Here is a 26,273-nt window from a genome sequence, read left to right on the forward strand (position 1 = left end):
TACATGGTGAAGTCAACAAACAGCTGCCACAAAGCTGTAGTCCATGGGGAAACGAAGCACAGGACTCGTAGTGGGGACCCCAGATCTGAAATAGGGAGGGAAAAGCCAAAACTCAGTCATCATACACTGGGGCAAATAGACAGGCAGCAGAGATGCTGCAGAGTAGTTAACTTTTACTAAATTATCTTTGAAATGTTACCTGTGTCCTATTGGAAGTACTGTTCAATGATTCTGTCCCTGTTGTCTGTTTCAGCCCCGTCGTCTTCCTCCTCGTCACTCTCCTCAGGTTCCACCGCTGCCACAACACCACCGTCTCGACCATCCTCCTGCAGGAAAGGCACCTGGCGGCGCAAAGCCAGGTTGTGAAGCATGCAGCAGGCCACGATGATGTGACACACCTTCTTAGGTGAGTACATTAGGGATCCCCCGGTCATATGCAGGCAGCGAAACCTGGCCTTTAGGAGGCCAAAGGTGCGTTCGATCACCCTCCTAGTCCGCCCATGGGCCTCATTGTACCGTTCCTCTGCCCTGGTCCGGGGATTCCTTACTGGGGTCAGTAGCCACGACAGGTTGGGGTACCCAGAGTCCCCCACTAGCCATACACGGTGTCTCTGTAGCTGTTCCATCACGTAAGGGATGCTGCTATTCCGCATGATGTAGGCGTCATGCACTGACCCTGGGAATTTGGCATTTACATGCGAGATGTACTGGTCAGCCAAACACACCACCTGGATGTTCATTGAATGGTAACTTTTTCTGTTCCTGTACACCTGCTCCCTGTCTCTTGGGGGAACCAAAGCCACATGGGTCCCATCAATGGCACCAATTACGTTGGGAATATGTCCAAGGGCGTAGAAATCACCCTTCACTGTAGCCAGTTCGCCCACCTCAGGGAAAATGATGTAGTTCCTCACGGATTTCATCAGGGCAGACAACACTCTGGATAACACCTTTGAAAACATGGGCTGAGACATCCCAGAAGCAATTCCCACTGTTGTCTGAAATGACCCACTTGCCAAGAAATGGAGTACTGACATGACCTGCACCAGAGGGGGAATCCCTGTGGGTTGGCGGATGGGGGACATCAGGTCGGGCTCCAGCCGGGCACACAGTTCATGGATAGTGGCACGGTTAAGACGGTAGGTCAGGATAATGTGGCGTTCTTCCATTGTCGACAGGTCCACCAGCGGTCGGTACACGGGAGGATTCATCCGTCTCCTCGCCCAACCCAGCGGACGGTGCCTAGGAAGGACAACATGGAGCACACAGTCAGGCAACCCACAGGTACGTACTCACAGCTAGCACAGTATACGATTCTCTATGCAGTGAATGGCGTGTATGAGTGGCTATGCAAGGCCTAGGCCTGTGTGACGCAGTTGAAATTGAGCCATGTGGGCCCTGGAAATGGCGGCTGCCTGACCGGTGAAGTGTGACAATGGGATGTGAGGTCAATGCGCTGGCGTGGCACACCGCGGCGGGCCAAGACCGCGGCGCGAAGCCGCATTGGTTAACATTGAAGCCTATGGGTTTCAGGAGCCAATGGCGAAGGGCGCCGGCGGTGGCGGGACGCACCGCCGCGGTACGCACCGCCGCGGACGTGACCGCCATTTTCTATCTACTTATCCACTTGCGACTTGAACTTTCACAGGAGAGGACCTATACTGCAAGTGTTGCTGTGACCTCGGTCTGGAAGGGACAATGGCTGCTGCGACTGGGGAAAGGGCCCCTGCCTTCACTGGCGAGGAGTTGGAGAAACTTGTGGATGGGGTCCTCCCCCAGTATGCGCTACTCTACGGTCCTCCAGACCAACAAGTGAGTGTAATTCTATCTGGATTTGGGGCCACTGGCTGGCTTGGGGGCCTGGCGGGGATGGGGTGCATGTTGGGCCTGGCGGGGGCCTGGCGGGGATGGGGGGCATGTTGGGCATGGCGGGGGGCCTGGCGGGGGGCCTGGCGGGGATGGGGTGCATGTTGGGCATGGCGGGGGGCCTGGCGGGGGCCTGGCGGGGATGGGGGGCATGTTGGGGCTGGCGGGGGGCCTGGCGGGGATGGGGGGCATGTTGGGCATGGCGGGGGGCCTGGCGGGGGGCCTGGCGGGGATGGGGTGCATGTTGGGCATGGCGGGGGGCCTGGCGGGGGATGGGGTGCATGTTGGGCATGGCGGGGGGCCTGGCGGGGGCCTGGCGGGGATGGGGTGCATGTTGGGCATGGCGGGGGGCCTGGCGGGGGCCTGGCGGGGATGGGGGGCATGTTGGGTCTGGCGGGGGGCCTGGCGGGGATGGGGGGCATGTTGGGCATGGCGGGGGGCCTGGCGGGGGGCCTGGCGGGGATGGGGTGCATGTTGGGCATGGCGGGGGGCCTGGCGGGGGGCCTGGCGGGGATGGGGTGCATGTTGGGCATGGCGGGGGGCCTGGCGGGGGCCTGGCGGGGATGGGGGGCATGTTGGGGCTGGCGGGGGGCCTGGCGGGGATGGGGGGCATGTTGGGCATGGCGGGGGGCCTGGCGGGGATGGGGGGCGTTGGGCCACTGGAAAGGTAAATGCTGAGTAACTTGAACGTGGTATTTCTCCCTCCCTGTACGTGTCACATAGGTCCGCGCCCATGAGAAGATTGGGATTTGGCGTGCCATCGCCAAGGAAGTCCGGGGCCTGGGGGTCCACCATCGACGGGGCACCCACTGCCGCAAGAGGTGGGAGGACATCCGCCGCGGGACAAAGAAGACCGCCGAGTCTCTGCTGGGGATGGCCTCCCAACGTAGGCGGGGTGCCTGCCGTCAACTGAGCCCCCTGATGTTCCGGATCCTGGCGGTGGCCTACCCTGATTTGGATGGGCGCGTGAGGGCAGCACAGCAGACACAAGGGGGTGAGTAGAAGCATCATCTACTCTGTTGTCGTGCAGTGGAGGTGTCTGGGTGGGGGAGGAGGGCTGTGGGTCCCCCTAGGCCAGGGCGATATCTGTAGGCTGGGCACCCCCGTAAGCCCCTGTGTCCCCAGCCACCACCCTCAGTAGTGTGCCAGTACAGCCATCCCTGGGCCGTGTCATCCATGGGTGCAGTTGTCAACTCTAGGCGTGTAGGGCATGTTCCACGGAATGCGTAGCGGACCCCAAGTGCGCAACTTAGTGCAGGGGGCATCTGTGTCTGTCATGTCCGCTAACTGTACCGGAGATCCATGTACTCAATATCCCTTTATTTCTCTCTCCCCCCCCCTTTTTGTTTGTCTTTCTGTGCTTGTGTGCATCAGCATCATCAGGCGGAGGAGAAGTGGCATCGGGGCAGGAGGGAGCTGCATCTCACATGGCCCAGGAGGGCCATGCCACAGAGTCAGACTGGACCAGTGAGACGGAGGGCGAGGGGAGCTCCACGACGGGGACGACTGGAGCCTGCAGCGACACGGACACGTCCTCGGAAGGGGGCTCCCTTGCGGGGGTGGCACCATCCGTGCCCCCCGCCATTACAGGTACAGCCGCCACCCAGCGCACCATCTCCGCCCTCCCAGCAGCCCCTCCGCGTTCGCCCCGTGCCCGCTCTGCCAGGAAGCCGGGCATCTCCTTCGCCCCAGGCACCTCAGGCCCTGCCCCTGTTACCCCCGCTGCCCTCAGTGAGGAGGTCATTGACCTCCTCCGAACGCTCATTGTTGGGCAGACTACCCTTTTGAATGCCATCCAGGGGGTGGAGAGGGAGGTTCATCGCAGCAATGCGTACCTGGAGGGCATTCATTCGGGTCAGGCTGCCCATCAGCGATCGTTCCAGGCTCTGGCCTCAGCACTGACGGCAGCCATTGTCCCTGTCTCCTGCCTGCCTCTACTAACTCCCTCCTCCCAGTCTCCTGTTCCTCTGCCTGTCCCACCCACACCATCAGACCAGCCTGCACACACCTCAACACCCAAGAGAAGCTCATCCAAACATAAGCACCACAGATCACCCAGACATTCACACACGCAACATTCCGATGCAGACATGCCAACAGTCACTACCACCTCTGTGACCCCCACCTCCTCGTCTCCCTCCTCCCTCCCTGTGACGTCTACACTCACACCTCCATTCACCTCACCATCAGCCAGTGTTTCCATCACCAGCACACCCTCCACTCCAGTCCGCACACGTGCAGTCACCACCCCCACTGCCATTTACACGTCCCCTGTGTCCTCTCCCACTGTGTCTGTCACCCCCTCTTCCACACCACACAAACGCAGCCACCCACCCACCCAACAGCCATCCACCTCACGACAGCCTATCCCTCCTGCACCTGCACCCAAAGACAGCAAACGTGACTCACCTACAACCACATCCTCTCCCTCCACTCCCATTCCCACTGTACCTACCACTCTCCATTGTCCCAAGAAGCTCTTCCTCGCCACTACTAACTTCTTTCCTGACCCTGAGCCCCCCCCTCCTTCTCGTCGGGGTAAGAAGAGCACCTCAGCCACCACCAGCCCTGCAGCCCCCTTGACAAGGGTGCAGGGGTATTGGAGCCCGCCAGCCCGCATGTCTGGATCTTCACCCAGCAGCAAGGGGACAGCCAGCCCACCCCCTGGGAAGAGGAGCAGAAGGCGGAAGGGGCGCCGCAGGAGCCCGCCTTCTACATCCCCCCCGGACACCACCCAGAGACAGTCACCAGCCACAGCTCCAAAGGGAGGCAAGGGCCACAGGCCGACGACTAAGGAGGGCAAGGGCAGCAAGTTGGAGAGGTCAGGCAGCAGGCCTGCTGCCCAGGAGGAGCCCACAACCCCCATAGCCGCTGCCCCGGGAGAGCCCACCACCCCCATAGCCGCTGCCCAGGGAGGACCCAGCCCAGCTGGCCAGGAGGGCCCCACCACCCACAGCCCAGGTGGGCAGTGAAGGAGCACCATCCCCGCTGCCCAGGAGGGCACCACCATGCAATTAGCAGTTGGCCATAGACCGTCCGCCGTCTCAAGAACCGCTGAACTGGGCCCCGCCGTCTCAAGAACCGCTGACCTGGGCCCTTCAAGGCACGAACCGCTGAACTGGGCCCTTCAAGGCAAGAACCGCTGAACTGGGCCCCGCCGTCTCAAGAACCGCTGACCTGGGCCCTTCAAGGCAAGAACCGCTGACCTGGGCCCTTCAAGGCAAGAACCGCTGAACTGGGCCCTTCAAGGCAAGAACCGCTGAACTGGGCCCCGCCGTCTCAAGAACCGCTGACCTGGGCCCTTCAAGGCAAGAACCGCTGAACTGGGCCCCGCCGTCTCAAGAACCGCTGACCTGGGCCCTTCAAGGCAAGAACCGCTGAACTGGGCCCTTCAAGGCAAGAACCGCTGAACTGGGCCCCGCCGTCTCAAGAACCGCTGACCTGGGCCCTTCAAGGCAAGAACCGCTGAACTGGGCCCTTCAAGGCAAGAACCGCTGAACTGGGCCCCGCCGTCTCAGGAACCGCTGAACTGGGCCCTTCAAGGCAAGAACCGCTGAACTGGGCCCCGCCGTCTCAAGAACCGCTGACCTGGGCCCTTCAAGGCAAGAACCGCTGAACTGGGCCCCGCCGTCTCAAGAACCGCTGACCTGGGCCCTTCAAGGCAAGAACCGCTGAACTGGGCCCCGCCGTCTCAAGAACCGCTGACCTGGGCCCTTCAAGGCAAGAACCGCTGAACTGGGCCCCGCCGTCTCAAGAACCGCTGACCTGGGCCCTTCAAGGCAAGAACCGCTGAACTGGGCCCTTCAAGGCAAGAACCGCTGAACTGGGCCCCGCCGTCTCAAGAACCGCTGACCTGGGCCCTTCAAGGCAAGAACCGCTGAACTGGGCCCTTCAAGGCAAGAACCGCTGAACTGGGCCCCGCCGTCTCAAGAACCGCTGACCTGGGCCCTTCAAGGCAAGAACCGCTGAACTGGGCCCTTCAAGGCAAGAACCGCTGAACTGGGCCCCGCCGTCTCAAGAACCGCTGACCTGGGCCCTTCAAGGCAAGAACCGCTGACCTGGGCCCTTCAAGGCAAGAACCGCTGAACTGGGCCCTTCAAGGCAAGAACCGCTGAACTGGGCCCCGCCGTCTCAAGAACCGCTGAACTGGGCCCTTCAAGGCAAGAACCGCTGAACTGGGCCCCGCCGTCTCAAGAACCGCTGAACTGGGCCCTTCAAGGCAAGAACCGCTGAACTGGGCCCCGCCGTCTCAGGAACCGCTGAACTGGGCCCTTCAAGGCAAGAACCGCTGAACTGGGCCCCGCCGTCTCAAGAACCGCTGAACTGGGCCCTTCAAGGCAAGAACCGCTGAACTGGGCCCCGCCGTCTCAAGAACCGCTGGACTGGGCCCTTCAAGGCAAGAACCGCTGGCCCTTTGGCAGACGTGGCAGGGCAGGATCTATCTTGCGCAGGGCTGCAGGATGTCCTCTGGCCAACTTGCCTCCTCCAGTGGCAGTGGGGTCTGTTATGGACTGTGGCTTTGCTCTCCCCAGGATGGCCCAGTGGGCAGGCCACCCACTGTATGGACTGTATGGACTGTGGCTTTGCTCTCCCCAGGATGGCCCAGTGGGCAGGCCACCCACTGTATGGACTGTATGGACTGTGGCTTTGCTCTCCCCAGGATGGCCCAGTGGGCAGGCCACCCACTGTATGGACTGTTTGGACTGTGGCTTTGCTCTCCCCAGGATGGCCCAGTGGGCAGGCCACCCACTGTATGGACTGTATGGACTGTGGCTTTGCTCTCCCCAGGATGGCCCAGTGGGCAGGCCACCCACTGTATGGACTGTTTGGACTGTGGCTTTGCTCTCCCCAGGATGGCCCAGTGGGCAGGCCACCCACTGTATGGACTGTATGGACTGTGGCTTTGCTCTCCCCAGGATGGCCCAGTGGGCAGGCCACCCACTGTATGGACTGTATGGACTGTGGCTTTGCTCTCCCCAGGATGGCCCAGTGGGCAGGCCACCCACTGTATGGACTGTATGGACTGTGGCTTTGCTCTCCCCAGGATGGCCCAGTGGTCATGGAGTCCCCTCGTGGATCTGGCGTCGTGTACTCAAGTGGCTGAGGTGCCCCCCCTTCCCTTCCCCCTGAGGTGCCTGTCCTATTTTCTTTCTGATGCCCCTGCAGTGTTCTCTCCGTGGAGTTCTTGTCGTGGGACTGGGCCTTGCCCCTTTGCACAGGACCCCTGTGATCCACGGACAGTGGTTGGACTACATTTAGTAGCTGTATATATTTTGTACATAGTTTATTTCAATATATCTGCCCGTTTCTGATCTCTTCTTTTGGTCTTTGCATTATTTCGGAGGGGGGTGGTTTGTGGGTTGTGACAGTGATCTGTGGGAATGCATTGATGTGTGTGTTGTAGTGGGTGTGGGTGGGTGGGTGTGTGCCGGTAATCTTTTCCCTCCCTGTGTCGTAGGTGCAGTACTCACCGATGTCTTCCGCGCCGCCGGGCGTGCTCCTGGTATATGAGGAGGAATAGGAGTGCGGGGATGACCTGCAACTCTGGCTCCATACTGCCGGAATCTCCCGTGGAGTGCGTAGAGGTGAGCGTTTTCCCGTTCGTAGTCTGTTTCCGCCGTGTTCTTATCGGCGGTGCTCCCGCCCCGGAAAAGGTGGCAGATTGGTGGGTCGTAATAGGGTGGGCGGTACTTTGTCTGCCGCCGGGCTGTTGGCGGGAACCGCCGCGCTGTTTGTTTGTACCGCTGTGGCGGTCGGAGTGTTAAGTTGGCGGGCTGTGTTGGCGGTTCCCGCCAGGGTCAGAATGCCATTTTTAATACCGCCGGTCTGTTCGCGGTCCGACCGCCGCCTCTCCGCCGACCGCCAGGGTCAGAATGAGGGCCTTTGTGTTCTAAATGTTCCTGAGATGGACATTGTAGGCTTATATGTTTTCCTGGACTTCTGAAGATGTCCCATATATGTTTGCTGATGTTCCTTTTATGAACCTGCTACGCTGATATGTTTTCATGACTTGCCATATGTTTTATAATGTTCCTGATATGGGCATGTATGATATTTCTATGACAAGTGCATTTCTTTGGTAATGGGATTCCTGACTACTGCTTATGTGGCAGAATATTAAGAAATCTGTGTGTTGTGTCACTACTGCTGGTTCGGCAGAGTAGCTAATGTGTAACGTTCTGACAACTGCTTGAGTAGCAGGGTATTACTGACTTGTTGTGTTTGGTCTAATTAAGTTGTGTACAATACAGTTTATTTTTATATAACTTGGTGTTGTGTTTCCTTTGTGGTGGGGATAGTGCATCACACGTGTGGGTTGTGCAAACACTTTACACATTGCCTCTGGGATAGGCCTGACAGCTCGTGCCAAGCTACAAAGGGGGTGAGCAGGGGTTATCTTGGACGTGTAACTCCCTTGCCCTGACTAGAGTGGGTGGGTTCTGTCTGGCTTAGGTGCATACCCTAGCCAATCAGAAACCCCACTTCTAACATGGTCTATAAAGGCCAACAAGATCAGACTAATTATATCTGCCCAATGACCTTTAAAATGCACAAATGTCCCTACACTTCTATAGGGAAACATCTATTGGGTTCAAGAGAAGCCCCAAACGACACCAGAAATGTCACATTCATTGAGTATTTTTAAATTAGATGAGGATGTTAAGAAAGGTCCTCCCCTCTATTAACCTGTGTGTAGACCTCTAACTGCGCACTACTTTACAGTAGGCAAATCAAGCTGATTTCTTTATTCCAGGACTTATTTTCACATCTTAAACAAATATTGCCACTGGAATAAGGGGAACCTGCAAGAACTGGTTGTACTACTGTCGGATGCTTTCAGGAAGATAAATCATCTTTGCAGCTTATTTAATGTATGTCTATACCTTCCCTCGAATTTGGATTTGACATTTCGTAGGTGGCCTTATGATAATTGTGACGTTTATTCATAAGCAGACGTTTATTCATAAGCAGACTTTTGTCATAGGAAAAGCTTTTTTGCCTATGTGGGGAAAAAAAGAGCGTTTGTACCTGGTCACTGAAAAGACGTACCAATCCAAATTTTCACTGTGTCTCACATTTGCACATTATGAACCTAGATCTTGTGGACTTCAAAGCACTACTTATAAATGTTTCGCTGATGTCGGAAGTTGGTTTTCACACATGAAAACAGTTTATTTTGAAATGAAGCCAGTGTAACTTTATTCTCAATAGTTTCGGGCTTATGAGGAATTTATAAACGTAACCTGCAGCCCAGGGTAACTTTAGCTTGTGTTTGACTGCTGCACTTCTTGTGCCGTTTCACTTTAGCCTTAAACGTTGAGCGCCAACTGCGATTTTTCTATCTTTTACCATGCATAGGTGTCAGGATACACACAATTATGATTAGCCATGTCCTAGTGCTCAGATTCAAAATAAGCCAGTAACTGCAGTGCTATCAAATCCCAAAAGATTCCTGTGATGCCACAAAAGGTAAATGTAATTATAGTGGGTCTAGGCTGCCAAAACTGAACTAAATTACTCTTTGTAAGTCAACAGTATTTTACTGTAGAAGTGCAGGTTTAGAAAGTTAGGTCCAGGACATCTCATCCACCGCCCCCCCCCAGCATCTTTTAGTTAAACTGAGCTCAAGTAGCAAAAATATCCAACACATCTTCAACAGATTATGTCAGTCACTTTTCAATAAAATGTTTTAATATTAAGTTGGATTACAAATGAGCAAACTGAAGTTTCTAAAGTCCGTACTGTTGCATAAAGGGATCATGCTGATAACAATTATAACTATATTCCATGTGATTCAGCAGAGAACGTGCATTTAGAGTGCTTTTCTAAATGCATGAGAAAAATCAACACATCCCTCGACTGCGGTTGTGACATCGACGACTCTACCGACTCATCGTCTCTGCATCTGGTGATTGCAACCAGGAGCAAAGTACTCTGTTCCCAGGGCCTGCCTGGCTCCTCTACCTGGCCCATGCTCCATGTGGTTGGCTTGAACTGTTGACTTTGCCCCAGTCCAGCATGACCTCAAGTAACCCCTAAAGCAGTATTTGTTTCTAAGCGCTAGAACTCTTATTCTCCTAAAATTCATCTCTCAACTTCTCGTCATTGGACGTTCGTCATTATGGTCTTAAATTATTTATAAAATCATAACCGATTTTTATAACCTCGTGTGGAGTCGTTTTGTGGTGTTTTTATTGTATTACTGAGTGTGAATTGCACAAATACTTTACACATTGCCTCTTTAAATAAGCCTAACTGCTCTTTGCCAAGCTATTAGAGGGTGAGCACAGGGAATCTTTTAGTGTGTATCCGACCAGTAGCATGCTAACTAGCCTTTAAATAACTTTTTTTTTTTTTGCTTAGAAAATTTTTATTATGTTTCTTTAAAGCTAAACAAAGATTAGCTCAGCACTATGTTGTAAAAGAGGAAGTCAGGAAAATACACTACACTTAAATCACGCTCATAATTCTAAAATAAAAAGAAATACTTTTAAGTGTAAGTATTGGTCAGGCATTTGGGAAAGCGTGAAAAAAAGATGCTTCGCACCATTTAAAACACACATTCAGGCACAAAAACCAACTTCTTCTATATGAAGTTATTATAGGAGTGTAGGTCAGATATTAAATTGAGCTTCCCAGTCATCTCTAGATGATCTAATCTAGATATATTGTATTTATTTATTTAATCTAGTCTAAAATAGCTTATTATTATTTTTTTTTTATTTAAAACGCATTTCTAGCAGAGCTGATGCACAGTAGAACAATAGTGATACATAGCATGATAGGCAGATGTAATAGAGAATATAAACCAGAGTGAGTGTTTGAAGAACTGTAAACAGGAAAGGTGCTGTTGTGTCAGATACACAACAATACAGATAAAGAAGATGCAAATATTGGTTGTCATTTTTAACATCTTGAAATCAGGGCCATTTTAAGGCGCAGGCAACTGACCCGGGCACCACCTTCCAAGGCGCCTCCAGGTAAAGTGATAAAGATGTGCGTAACAAACATTTTTTTTTATTTGACAACTGGGCATGCTCTGGCTAACGATCCTTCACCCACATGTCAGTCAGTCGATGGGAATTAAATTGAAAAAAGTATCTTCTGTCTCTCTCTAGCTCCTTAGCTTGCCTCACCTCTTCTCCTCTTTATCTCTAACTATCTCTGTGTTTCTTTTTTATCTTTCTTCACCCCACTTTTTTCCTTTCTCCGTATTTTCCCTCTCTCTCTCGTTGGGCACCTTGAGATTTCACCTGATTTGGAGTGCTTCCATTTCTGTTTACTTTTTTTTTTTTTTTATTGGTGGAAGAAAACATATTACATATACATCTTTAAATCATTATAGACTGAAAACTTACAGTAAGATAATCTATGGGGGTAAAGAGAAAAGATAAACGAAAAAGGGATAAAAGATAAAGTACAGAATAAAAAAAAAAACATCACCAAATTAAATCATTCATATCAAATACAAAGCCTAACCACCCCACAAATACTAACTTGGGAATGGTACCCCTTAATTCGAAGATGGGTGACCCCAGCCGGTATGGGCCTGTACCCAGGCCTGAAACAGACCCCATATTGTCTTCCCCTTCCTCCTGGCCTGTCTCCCCTTCCGTTCATACAATGATTTTTCCAAGTAGTAAGAGGAAAGCAACCTAGCCAACCATTGTTGCCAGGACGGGGGTCGTGGATCCAGCCATGCCGTTGTTATACAAATTCGAGCCACCGCCATGGCTATGAATATAAATGCCCTACAAGGTCCAGCGATTTCGCCATCTGTCCCAAAGACCATAATTTCAGGTGTAAGGTCTATATCATAGCCCACTACTTCCTTCAAAACAGATTGGATCCCTTCCCTTAAAGCTTTTAATTCCCCACAGGTAGCCATCATATGGATAATATCTGTTCCGTACATCCCACATCTCGGACAGCTTGTTCCTGTCGTACATCCCCATTTGACAAGATGGGCTGGTGAATAATACAAATCAAATATAGTCTTATAATGCTGCGCTTGTAGGGAAGATGATAATAAAGTAGTGCATCCCAACTCCAATGAACTCAGGAAATTGCTACTACCCTCTGCCATTTTCTTACTCCACCTCTCCTTGTGTTTTTCTAAATCGTCAGCTTGTTCTACTAAAAAGATAGGGTAGGTTGACCTAATGGCTAAGCTGGGTTTTGCCAACATGTCGTCCAACAATTGGATACTTTTAAATCCCTGAGCCCCCCCTGTTTTTTTCCCTAAAAAATCCCTTATCTGTAAGTATTTGAAAAAATCCCTTTTCTGTAGCCCATACTGTTCCTGTAGGTCTCGAAATGTCTTGACCCCCGAGTTATCAAAAAAAATTCCTAACCGAGTTACACCTAATGTACACCACTTCGCCATATATTTATCGTGAAATATTTCTGGGAGTAATGGATTCTTCTTGATCATAGTATAATAATTATATCTACCTAGTCCTTTTTTTTTTTACACCAAAATCGCCACCACTTGTGAGCGGCTTCTAACACTTTATACCTAGTTTTTTTGTAATATCCAGGCTCATGGTATATTACTAGACACCCATTGGCAGCTTCTCCTATCTGCAGCTCATATATGTTGGGGCTATCAACAATTGTAGTACCTTCCATATCAAATCCGAATAGTGGACGCATGTATTGAAAGGCTGCTGCCAATTGATATAACTTTATATTCGGTAAGGACCATCCACCCCTTTCCCGTGGAAGAGACATATATTTACTCGCTCTCCTGCACTTTCCATATGCCCATATAAACCTCATGATCATTCTGTCGATCTCTTTAAATTTTAGATTGGAGAAATACAATGGGATAGTGCGAAAGAAATACAACAGCTTCGGAAGGAAAATCATCTTTATCATATTGCATCGTCCTACAATAGTTAAATGTAGATTATCCCATCTACGTGCATCTTCTCTAAATTTAGCAAGTATAGGATCTATATTTAAATTTACTACTTTATCTACATTCGGTGTGATATTAATACCTAGGTATACTGCATGATCCACCCTCTGTGTATCTTTAATATTTGTATATTGATTAGCCAACAGTTGTGTCTTGGCTCCATTTAACAAATATCCAGAAAACCAACCAAATTTTTTCGCCACCACTTCTATTTCTTTTAGTGCTGAATCAGGGGATGGGGTTAGTATGGCTATATCATCTGCGTATGCTAGAACTTTGGTATCCCATCCCTGCCTGTGAATTGGTGGTATCTTATTATTCGCTTCCAATTGTCTCAGCAAAGGGTCTATATACAGAGCAAAGAGAAGAGGAGAGCAGGGGCACCCCTGCCTGGTTCCTCTCCTAATCAATATAGTCTCAGATTGTCCTCCCATTAGTTGTATTTTCGCCGCTGGGGATCTGTATAAGGCCCTAATTGCTATAATGAATTGCCTCCCTAGCCCAAGCTGTTCCATTACAAACCACAAGTACTTCCACTTTACCCGATCAAAAGCTTTCTCTGCATCCAGAAAGATAGCCGCCATAGGCTCTTTAACAGCTTCCGTGGAGTCGAAGAGTGCTAGGACTCTCTGAATATGATTAGTCGTGTCTCTCCCTGGAATAAACCCGTGCTGCCACGGAGAAACCAGCTTTTTGATCACCAATGACAATCGGGCGGCCAAGATCTTTGAATATATCTTGGCATCACTATTTATTAATGTGATCGGGCGATATGAGGCAGGATTTAACGGGGATTTGCCCTTCTTCTGGAATATGACTATGTTAGCTAGGTCCCAAGACGGGGGGATTTTCCCTCCTTTTTGTACCTGAACATACAACTCCAACATTACCGGAAGCAAAGGTGACTTAAAAACTTTATAAAATTCTAAGGGGATAGCATCAGGGCCAGTAGCCTTCCCTGTGAGCAGATTGTTCATTGCCATTTCTATTGCTGTAATGTCTATCTGTTCTCCAAGGAGTAGCTGGTCGCTCTTATCTAGTTTTCCTGTCGTGATAGGATACAAAAACTCTAAGGCTTCTTCATCCGAATAAGCCGCTGTATCATCATATAGTTCCTGATAATACCCATGAAACACCTTTCTTATTTTATCCACCTCTGATATTAGCTGTCCTTGTCGATCTATGATCTCCCTGATTACCCCAGCTGCGGTTTTCTGTACTGCCCAAGCCGCTAATAGCCGCCCGGCTTTTTCCCCAAACTCAAGCCTTTGTGCCCGCTGCGCTAAATATTTCTCCGCTATTTTTTGAGCTGTAGTCTCATTTGCTGCTGCTTTGATTATGGCAACCTCTTCCTGTACTTTCGTTATATCTGCTCCAGCTTCTATAGCCATGGCTAGCTGTCTCTCTGCACACTGCAACTTTAATTGAAACTCTATTATTCTCCCTTGAACCTCTTTTTGCCTATTAATACTAAAACTTAATGTTTCTCCACGAATACCAGCTTTCAGAGTATCCCAAACCATTTCTACTGAAGCGGATCCCCTATTGAACCCCAAAAATTTGGTTATCCATTTGGTCATATGTTCACGGTATTCTGGATTTTTTAATAGACCTCTTTCAAAGGTCCATCTACTACTCTTTAGTTCTAGCCCCTCCAACTCCAAATCTAGCACTATAGGGTTATGATCTGAAACCATCCGGGGATATAATTCGATCCTAGCCTGCTTTAAGAAAACCGGGGAGATTAAAAAATAGTCAAGACGTGCTAATTTCTTATGCGGAGCCGAGTAATAGGTATAACCGGGATCAGGTTTGCGCAGCTTCACCCAAGCATCCACTAGCCCTAATTCTTGTTGCAAAGCACCCATGGCCTTATACACCCGAGGTTTGCGCCCTTGATACTTTTTAGTTGCGAGTGCTAACACATCCTGTAATCCCTCCCACGAGCCATTAAAGTTAAAATCACCACATATGATATAGGGAGGTACCCATCCTGTGAGCTCAATGGCTAAGGTATCAATTACTATCGGATCGTCCGTGACCGCCCCATATATGGAACATAAAGTGAAGCTGCTATGGCCATATCTACATTCTAAGATTGCCCATCTTCCACCAGCATCAGCCTTTTGCCGAGTAAATTGTAATTTGCTGGTCCGGTCTAAAATCGCCACTCCTTTAGTTCTAGCTTCTTGTTTGGACCAAACAATTGCCTTTAGGCCCAGTGAGCCAAAAATCCCGGAGTTTTTATATTCTATGTGCGTTTCTTGCAGGCAGAAAATATCTGCCTTAAAGGTTTTCAATTCTTCAGCAACTCTCCTTCTTTTATGAGGATCGTTCAGACCACATGTATTAATTGATGAAATTCTGAATCTAACCATACCCCCTTTTTTTTTTTTTTTATAATTTCGGATCTCTTTTTTTTGGGGTCACTCAAATTTCCATATCTAGCTACACCATCCCTTAAGTTTCCTTTCCATCCTTTTCCATTTCTTTCCCCGATATCTCTCGTCTCCATTAACTGTTCCCTTTCCACATTTTTCCCCAGTTTTACCATTATGGATCCTCCCTCCACCCTTCTTACTTTCCCTTTCCCCATCCCCTTCCCCTTCCCTTTCCCCTCTCCTTTGCCCTCCCCCCAGGGCAGTCGCCCCCTAACCCACCCCTGCCCCCCCCCCACTGACACTGGCCCCCCATTCTGTAGAGCAATCAGACCCCTAATGGCCTGAATGTTGATGTCGTGCGTATGTCAGCCTGTCCCAGCCCACCGGTACCCCAAGCGCCTATGTCTTCCCTATTTCCCCCCCCCTTTATACTCTATACACTTACCCCCGTCAGATATTCTTTTGCTTTGATTTCTGACGTGAAAACTCTTATTTTCCCACTCATTATAGTTTTTAGCCTAGCGGGAGCCAGCAGATAGGCCTCACCTCCTTTCTCAAAAAATGGCTTGATAAGCTGCCGCAGCCGCCATCTCCGCTCAACTGTAGCATGGTAGAAATCTGGGCGGGTAAAAAATGTAACCCCATTATAAGTACGTGGATTTCTGGGAGGGGTTTTATCAGCAATTTCTTGACGTACCAGATAGCTCCCTAGATATACCAGGACCGCTCTTGGGTATTTAGCGTCTGCCCGTTGGCTACCCTCCCGTGTATTTAGCGGGAACCTGTGAGCCCTCTGTACCTCATTGTCCCAGTCCAGATTCCCTAATTCTGGAAAAGCCCCACGCAGAAGAGTAACCATGTATGTCTGCATATTGTCCCCTTCTAGTCCTTCTGGTATACCCAGAAAACGAAGATTGTTCCTTCTTTGTCTGTTTTCCAAATCTTCTAGCTTCCACATCACATCCGTTAGCTGTCCATCTCGGGTGGCATTCTGTTCTTTGAGAGTGTCCATGTCATCCTCGACTGCCACTATCCGATCTTCCATGGAGCATAGCTTCGCTTCGATTTCCTTGCAAGATTTAGCTACCTTGCGGACTGATCCTTGCAGTCGCTTTGTGGCAACCCTTGCCCGATGGCTATCGATCCGCGTCTCCATTTGAAGCTCTTTGATTGAGCTATAAATTGACTGCAGGATCCCCACATCGGTGCCTATCTCATAGTTTCTACCAGTGGCACCTATCTCTCCGGCTGCAGGTCCCGGATCACTTCCATTTTTATCTTTAGCGGAGCTTTGGTTGCCACCTGTAGAAGTGTCAGCCAAGTTAATCCCTGTATAGTCCCACCTTAAGGACCTACCATTCCTAGATGCCATACTTTCAGAGCCCTCTTGTAAACCAGAGCGTGATTTAACAGATTTCCTTTGGCGAGCCTTACGTACTGTGCACTCCCCACTTGCAGATTTGTTGCCTGTTTCAGATATCTCGCTCTCGTCAGTTTCACTAAAACTACAATCAGCGCTACCAAGGTCGGACTCCTCTGTCAAGGAATAAAACTTATCACTACTTTCTCTGCCCCAGTCGATTAGTTGGAGATTTTTCCCCCCCCCCCATAATTTGGTCCCGTATTTTAGGACTGCCGGGAGGATTGGCAGGTTCATTCTCCTCTGCTGTGTATCCTGATAGGCCGCCAGGTTTCCCCTTATTTTGGAGGTCCGCCTGTTCGCCTTGCTCCACCTGTTGGGTTTGTAACTGCCCATTTTCGCAAAGACTGAGCACTTTTCTAGTTGCTTCCCGACTGATATCTTGATTTTCTGACATGTTTGCTGTAGGATTATCACCGTGGTCTGGGTTTCTAGTACTTGAGTCTAGTGAAGAGGATCCTTTTACTAGACAGTCAGTTTCAGAGGAAGAGGTTGCCATGACAACAGAGGTTCTTTGCATCCCTCCAGCCAGAAAGGCAGTTATAGTAGATTGGTTTTTACCTTTCACTTTGTCCTCCAGCAGGGGGGTAGTACTATCACTTGCCTTAGTACTCATCTTTGCGTCTGTCATCTGTCCTAAGATAGAGGCATTCTCCCCAACCGCTTTTCCGGTTGTAGACGCTAGACGTTTATTAGAGCCCAGTGGTTCTCCTTTTCCTCTGCCAGAGCGCACAGTCTTGGCACCTTCGTTTTTATCTCCCAGATGCCGATTAGCTTTAGGTGCCATATTTATTATAATGGCCTGAGATAGTGATCTAATGGCTCTCGTTATGCCCACTGCTGCCACAAGTACCTCTATTATTGTTTGCTTATTCACGCTCCTTAATGACCGTGCAGGAGTAGGCATATGCCATAGTGCATTTCTGTATGTGGCTACGAGCATTTGACGCTTCCTAAGATACTACACCTTCCTTCCTAGGAAGATAGAGTCTTTTTCTACCCCCTGTTCCGAATTGTTTCTCCTCTCTCTTCCTACCGCACCTTCTATTTTTTTTTTGTTGTAACAAAAGTGACAGCCCAAACTGATGTAGGATGCGCGGAGAACTATCAGGAAATATTGATATCCTAAGGGGAATCCTCTTTATGATTACATCCGTATTGCGCAGTTATTACTGCGGAACATAGTGTATAGAGTGTCAATCCATGCGGCTGTAGCTAGCTAACTTTATAGTTACTGCGGCTCAGCGCAGACTTCTAAGGCATCCAGACGTAGTACAAAAGTCATGTATAAACACACTGCAAAAAACTATCGGTCTGTGCTTTCCCCCATTAGCAGTAAGCAAGTCATATCACGTTGCTACTTCATTTTAATCATTATTGGTCCTGGCCGGCTATAGAGTTCAATGATACTCGCCCTTCATCCGGATTAAACCACTTCAAAATAATGCGGCCACCATCTGCTAGACGCCTCTGCTGCTACTTCCAATCTCGCCTTTTTAAAGCCAATAAGACCCTCTTTTCATTTCGGGGGGTTTTAATCTGGATATGCCGCCTGCATTTTTAGCCCTAGGTCCCTCAACTCCTTAATTCCCGGATAAGAAGTCAGAGTAAATCTTATTTCCTTGCTTCCTACAGTTCGCTAAATCAGGATAGCGTCCTTATGCCAAGCAGACAAAGTTTTTCTTTTTTTCCCTTGCAGTTATTAATAGTTGATTGTGAAGCCTCCTCCTCCCCCTTACCCCAAAGTTACCGCTCTTTGCTGCGAGGGGGGAGGGGGTCCTTGTTGTGGTTGGGCCGCTGTCCTCCAGCCGCGGTGGCTGCCGCGCCTCGCGATCCCGCGAGGAACACAAAATCCGCTTCTGAAGCACAAAGCCTACTGAGGCGGCTGCCGGCCGTGCGGGAAAGGGCGGCAGCGGCTCAATACGAGCGCGGCCAAGAGCGGCCGGTGCAGCGGCCGGTACTGTGACCATGCGGCGTCTCCGCAGTCGATTTCCTCTTCGCGCTGACTTCACGCTAACTGCCGTCGCCGTGGCGCTTGGTTCCGGTGGGTGTGGCTAATGGGCCTCACTACGCCGACACCATGTTGCTCCTAGCCTTTAAATTACTATTGAAAAACCTATTGGCACTTCAGCACTTGCTTGGAATGCTGAAAAGGAATTCTGCTGCTTGCTACAAGATCAACTACTGCCTACCAAAAAAATAAAAGAGTGTTGTGGTACGTTATAACATTTATACAACACACAAATATATATTCATGTGTCCTGGTGCTTCCGGAGCTGGAGAATAAATTATGGGAACAAAGAAAATAGTAAAATAGCTCTTGAAAAGCCAGTTCAATAATTGTCTAACAAAAATCTGCATTATTCATGCACTGGTTACAGAACTAGGGTCACAAAAAGACTTACTGGAACTGCCCCTGCTGGTACAAGGTCTGCTGGAAGATGACCGCTTCAAGGAAGTTGTAATAGTACTAACCTATGCTTTAAAAGGGATGCAAATGGTGGCAGGCCATAAAATGGGTGTGAATTGAGAATTCCTTGCACAAGGTGTGGCCTTTGTAATTAACACATGTGAAATCCTGTGGTTCACCAATTCGTAAATGGGGTCTCACTAGACAAAGCATAATCAACATCAGCAGGATATTTTATTTAATTTTAACAATTTATGTAAGACTTATCCCGTGCCAAAAGCAAAAAAAAAATTTATGATGTAAGTTTTAAAGTAAGGAGCAATATTTTAGTTTTTCAGTTGAAATAAAATAATGGTTTAGGCTCTGGAATACCAATTGTAAATGACAGAAAACACTTTTCACTTAATCACTGTCACAAAAGGAACTTCCGGTGGCACTGTGTTGGATTACTAGCTTGTGAAAGGCAGAAGACAGGCTTTTGTCTTCAGTTTGTGAAGGAAATAAATAAATAGAGGACCCCTAAAGGCCCAGGTTTATAGTCAATTTTTTTTTACTTTTGGCAGGGCCGCAACCTGGCCCACTTAGAGCACTGGTACTAACCCAGAGTAATGCTGACTCCAGAGAACCATAAACTAAGCAGACTGCCTGCCTAAATCCCTGTTCTAAAGACCATCAGGACTAGATCTGAAGGTCTTGTTGAAGCCAGAGGCTGCTGTCCAGGAAGAATTACCTGGTTATCTGTGAAGTGTTAGGAAGAACATAATGAACTTCTGTGGTTGAAGTTCTCCCCTAGTTCTTTTATCAAAAAGGAAGTGTAATGGAATTTACATGCGACTTTGGCTAAGGAATGGTACAGATTAAAAATGCTTTGAAACTCTGCTTTAATCCATCAACCCCAATAACAGTGTGCACCAGGTCAACGTACTTTTCTTTTCAAAAGCCTTGTGGATCTAGCTGTTACTCCTTTACTGAGCAATGCACTGACGTCGCACAATAGAACATTTTATATAAAAGGTACTATTTTTCACATAATTTATTTGGTATGCATTAGCAATTTTCGCCCCGATTTTAGTGAAATTCTTTTTCACAATAACGTTTTATCCTAGTATTAGCATTTTTGATAAACTTTAGTTAGTTACTAAAGTATGTTTAAGTAAAATTGTGCTGATGTTTTTTTTTTTCTTAGCCATGTACTTTGGTTGAGTGATTACAGAACACATTGTGTGTTCTCTAAGGATTGTCTTGTCACTTTGACCTAGCTAAAAAAGGCGAGCCAGTGATACAGCAATCAACAAGTGTGACTGGATTATAAACCACTGACCGACAATGCATCTCATCACCCAATACTTTACTGCCATCACACAAAGCACCTGATAGAGTATGCTTGAGGCATGACTACAAAGAGTTTGGCATAATAACTTAAATCAGTGTATCTTTTTAATCTCTCGTGTATACTTTCCAAACAAATACAAATTTTCGAACTATGTACATTTCTCTGTATATTTTCGCTTTAGATATTCCTCAGGAAAAGTCTATAACCACAAGTTCACTAGTTTCTAAACTAAGTGTTAATTACACATTTACTTTCGCCAAAACCAAGTATGTTTGATCTTGGAATCCATTTTGTTATCCAGGTGGGCAGTCAGGTTGGCTACCAATAAAGGCTTCAGCCAACCTCACTTGTTTTCTTTGAATGTCTGTAACATGAAGCTCGCCCATTTCTTAGGACCTTGCTTGAGTAGTTCATCCTGTTCTGTTTTCTTGACCTAAATTCTGGCACCTGAAATCTTATATTAATAAAGAGCCGTACAGGTTTACAAGTTCCAGAATGGAAAAAAAACCTGGAGTGGATGAGCTACTCATGAAAGGAGATGGAAAACCTGAGAGGTCAGAAAACAACTGATAATTAACAATTCAATTAAAATAAAATTTCAACTAAAAAACGTTGTTTGAGAAACGTGCTAAACATCACCATCTCGGCTGCTAGGCAATGCCGATTTGTACTGAGGGCACCATGAGAGAGAATACGGCACTGCAATGTAGGCTTCACTTTTCACTGTGTCTGACAAGTCACTCTGCATAGTAAACATTGTAGATGTTGCATACCAGTGTTCTATAAAATGTGTACATTTAAAGTATCAAGGAATAAGCTAACATCATCGTTTTGCTACTCGGTCTGCACAGCAAACATAGCTCTGATTTTAACATCCAAAGTTGATTTGTAGCTTTTAGATGTTCATGCTCAATGCCATTTCTCATTTATAAAATGATACAGGGCGCTACTTACCCAAGTCCCTAATTTTGGGTAGTACATTTTGTGTAAAGTTTTTGTATGAAGCTACTTTTCCTTCATGGGAAGCAATTCCCACATGAGCCTCATAGATGCGAACGCTTTTCAGTTTCTTTGGATGAGGATGCTTGCGCTGTTGACAAATAACATGAAAATGATCGTAAGGCCACCTGGTAATAAAACTGAAGTTATCATGAAGAAATAAAAATATGCAGTATATTACGAGAGTCTGTATAAAGGTCTGAAAATGCAAATGTAAAAAGGTAGAGGTGAGAGTACAGTCTAGTTTAGTTTGGTCACGATCTATTAATTTATTGATGAGTTTGAGAGCATGCATACATTTCCATTTAAAGCAGAGAAAGAACTGCAGTGCTCGCACATTCCACAAGAACATGACAGCGCAAAAATGGTGCACTTTGACGTCTTACACAAATGAAAATAGCAGGTTTTATTAGTACCCAGCTTCAAGATATTCATTGTATTGCCCTTAGAAAGATGAAAAACTAAGGTATTAGAAATACTTGCTGTCAGAAACTGGGCCTCTAGTTGTCATACCTGTCCCAGTAGGGACATCAATCCTAGTCAGGGTAAGTCAGGTACATACTTTAAATTCACCTGAGCTCACCCTCTGCTTGCCTGGCAAAAAGCAGGAATGCTAAAATTAAGAGGCACAGTGTAAAGTATTTGTGCAACACACACACACACACACACACACAATGAAAAAAACACCACAAAGACTCCACACAGGCTTAGAGAAATAGAGACAATTTATCTGAGAAAATACAGGACCAAAAACAACAAAAAAACAATCAGTAGAACTTGACATATGATTTTTTTAGACTAAAAGCAGTGCTTAGAAATCACTAACGGTGGGAAGGTTACTTGAGGTCACAAGGGACTGGTGCAAATCCAAAGTTCAGGCTGACCACTATGGAGGGTAGGCTAGTTACAGGACCTAGGCAGTGTCCGCTGAAGAAGTACCTTATGTGAAGCTAGCGTGGATGTCGAGGAGGAAATGTGAATGCGATGAAATTATATTTTCCATGTGGTCAGGTCCCGCATTGGGCTCTGTAGAAATGAATGCATTGCATCATTGTTGAGCTGCTTAGATGGTCATTGATGGGCCATGCATGCTGTGGCCACTGTCGGCAATGAAGGGGTGACGTGTCAGTTCCAACCGGTGCAGTGGTGACAATGCATCGTTTTTAGCAGGAAGCACCTGCAAAACCCACTTCTGAGGCCTAGGACTGGAGAGGGTACCTCAGGTAATGGTAGGACTCACAGAATAATCTTACCCCTAGAAAATATTTGTGAACTGTATTTTAGCACAAACATACATGAGTAGATTTGCTCATGTAAAAATCTATTGAGCGTTTACAAATTCACTTTTACTCCATCCACTTTTTTACCCCACCCTGGAAGAACTTCTGCCATTGTCAGGAGTAAATTTCTAACCTTACTCATTATGGGAAAGGATTAGTGAAGAGCTGGTGAAAATCCTTAAAACATGCAAGTTAGTAGGTTTGCAAGCTCAAAGGGCAATCCCGCCCTGGAACTATTGCCTACTGCTTCCTCCAGCCCCAGTATGTAGATCTGCGGAAAGGTGGCAAAATAAGGACATTTCGGTAGGAGGGATTGCATTTGCAAGTATTCAAGTCCTACTATAGTAGTAGCCCTGGCATAATCAGAGAGGCTATTATTAAAGCTATTACATAATGAGATTGTCGCTGCACTACATGGCACCAAAGGGACAAGTAGATTTCTTTACAGGACAAGTAGATTTAAGAAGCAATCTGTCCCATGGACAAGTAGATATTCTATTAAATTCCACATCCCTGGTATATGTCCTACCTTAAACATACACTGCACCCTGCCCATCGGGCTACCTAGGGCCTACCTTAGGGGTGCCTTACATGTAAGAAAAGGGAAGGTTTAGGCCTGGCAAGTGGGTACACTTGCCAAGTTGAATTGGCAGTTTAAAACTGCATACACAGACACTGCAGTGGCAGGTTTGAGCCATGTTTACAGAACTACTAAGGTGGGTGGAACAACGAGTGCTGCAGGCCCACTAGTAGCATTTGGTTTACAGGCCCTGGGCACCTCTAGTGCACTGTACTAGGGACTTACCAGTAAATCAAATATGCCGATCATGGATGAACCAATTACATACCCAATTTGTATAGGAGCACTTGCACTTTATCACTGGTTAGCAGTGGTAAAGTGCCCAGAGTAACAAAAACAGCAAAAACAGAGTCCAGCACACATCAACAACCTGGGAAACAGATGCAAAAAGTCAAGGGAGACCACGCCAAGGATGAAGAGTCTAACACAGTCCTTACAGCACAGCAGTCTTTACTCCAGCAGAGTTCTTCCCAGATCGAGTAGTGCACTGATTGGTAGGGTCAGAGCCCCAGTACTTATAACCAAGTGAGTCTTTGCAGTGGAAGTGACTTCCGAGCAGCTCCTTGAAGTGCACAGGTCCCCTTTTCAAACCAGCTTTGGCACCAAACTGTCAATAGAGGATAATCATCCCTTTGTGCGGGCCAAGCACTTCCCTTTTCAAGTTTGTCAGCTCCCCGCCACCATTTCTGACCAGGAGGGCCCAACAGAATGCAGATGAATGCACATGACTCATTTGTCACACCCACTCTTCCTGTGCTTGTGGCTGAAGGTGTAGCTGTCATCTAGTCCAGGCATGTAAGAACAGAAAAATACCCACTTTCTAAAGTGGCATTTCTAAAAAAGTAACGTTAAATCCGATTTTATCATAAAAGAGGTTTTATCATAACCATTCCAAAGATATGAAACATGATGTAGCTTCTCCTTTCTGGTCAGGAATTACAGCGTGAAAGTATACTAAGGAATTCCCAATGCTGGCTCATGTGAGTAGTAGGCCTCACAGTAGTGAAAAATTACTTTCGGAGTTATTCAATACCAGGATATGTAAAACTTAAAAGTACATTTCCTGCCTTTCTCTTACATGGCAAAATGCCCTATGGGTTACCTTGGACCTACCGTAGGGGAGATATATGTAATAAAAGGGGAGTTTAAGGCTCGGAAAGAGGTTTTTAAATACCAAGTAGAAGTAGCAGTGAAACTGCACACACAGGCCCTGCAACATTTAAAGGGCTAATTAAGTGGGTGGCACCATCAGTCCCGCAGGCCTACTAGTAGCATTTAATTTAGAGGCCCTGGGAATATGCTATACCACTTTACAAAAAAAGTATAAGTAAATCAAATATGCCAATTGTGGATACACCAAAGTTACCATTTTAGGGGAGAAGCATATGCACTTTAGCACTGGTCAGCAGTGGTAAAGTGCTCAGAGTGCTAAGGCCAACAAAAAGATACAGCAAAAATGTGATGTGAATGGGTGAAAAGATTGGGTGAATGCCACCCTATGGCTGTCAGGTCTAACACTTGTTTACTTACCTTCTTTAACAGCATGAATGGGTGGCAAACTATCCACCTGTGATTTAATTCTGTGGTCAAAACTCTTGCTGCAGAAATGTGCCTTGTAACCTTCTTGTCACGTCAATAGGTTTTCTAAAGCACTGCAAATAGCCCCAAAGGAATCCTGGAACTAAAAGTGTCTGAGGCTGCGGAGTCCGATAAGTTGGAAAAGCCAGGTTTTCCAATATGGAGATGGCAGGGGATTATTCAGATTTTGAAATGTATGGAGTTCCAATGTTCTGCATCTACGCAGAAGAAGAAACAAACACTAACTCACAAGCAAGAGCTGCAAGGAACAACATGACTGACAGGATGAGAGGTGAAGAGTAGGAGCGGTATGCAATAAACATATAAATCAAGTGTGACCTAAATTAGAAAGAGCACGATGAGGCATGAAAAGGGCTTTGAAGCTAGAGCGCTTATGAATTTGGATCCAGTGCAGATCCTGGAGGCGAGATGCGACAGAAGCTTGTGAAGAAATACTCTGAATGACAGGCCACTGAGTTTTTCACAATTCGGAGCCACTGAAACAGGTGGTGCTGGAATTCTAAAGTAAAGAGTTAGTGAACTCAGAACACAGAGTGCTAAGGAGTGTGATTTCTCATCTGATGGATCTTTTTAGGTTGATTGAGACACAATGGGAGTTAACAATAGTAAGTAATTTAATTTTTCATTAAGGCCATTTTGCCCCACAAAAAAGACTAGGGATCAGTGATTGAAAATCAGTAGATTTATTTTCCAATCAATGATCAATCCAATATATAGGCAGATCATGAAAATATTAAAAAGACATAGGATTACAAGTGGCAAGCTGAAATACGGCAATTGGTTGAGTCTCAACAGACTAAGATACAAAGCAATAACAGCCACTGCAATACAAAAACTGAGAATTAGAAATAGGTGTTCCAAGAAACTCATGTTTCCTCACTTAACATGAAATAATTCTAAAATCATCTAATCAGAATTCTAAATAATTAATGTGGATAGTTCGAAAGAAGTCTTTAAAAAAATGTGGAAACGTGAGAAGGTGCCAGCATAGTGAAGACATCAGAAGAAGTCTTCCATAAAAGAAGTTTTTAGCATAAAGCTTCACACTTGCAAGAAAAGAAAGCAGAGAGGTCAGTACCTCTCACAAGCCAAAGGGAATCTGCCTTAGCTTCTAACAATATGTGCATTTATTAAAACAAGCAGAACCTTCAACATTGATAATATCTTCCCTTCTCCTTCGGAACCAATCAACTCATTGTCAGTTGCACAAAATTGCAACATCACTTAAATTTCTCATCCCACAGAACTCAGACAGCTACTACAATGCTGAACATTCCCTGTTCATGAAACATGATGAATAGGAGACTTCAGTTAGTCATCAATCCTTATGTCTCTTGCTAAGATTTTTCTTCTCAGGCTTTACTATTAATGAAACTAACAGAACAATGCTCCTTTTCTCCAGCTACAGGAGCTATGAAACGCTCTTTCAAAGAAATAACATGCTAACAAAACAAAAAATCAATTTCACAATTAAGGCATTT

At 47.3% G+C, this 26,273-nt stretch overlaps 1 protein-coding gene across 1 annotated transcript in view; it reads right to left on the minus strand.

The window, feature by feature from the left end:
* Nucleotides 1-26,273, minus strand: part of GBE1 (1,4-alpha-glucan branching enzyme 1) — a 745,843-nt gene that overhangs the window by 405,041 nt on the left and 314,529 nt on the right. The window contains exon 5 of the mRNA XM_069204143.1: nt 21,289-21,424. Coding sequence (XP_069060244.1) covers nt 21,289-21,424 — 136 coding nt within the window. The remainder of the gene's footprint in view (nt 1-21,288; nt 21,425-26,273) is intronic.

This window comes from Pleurodeles waltl, chromosome 8, assembly GCF_031143425.1.
Source record: "Pleurodeles waltl isolate 20211129_DDA chromosome 8, aPleWal1.hap1.20221129, whole genome shotgun sequence".
NCBI classification, from domain to species: Eukaryota; Metazoa; Chordata; class Amphibia; order Caudata; family Salamandridae; genus Pleurodeles; species Pleurodeles waltl.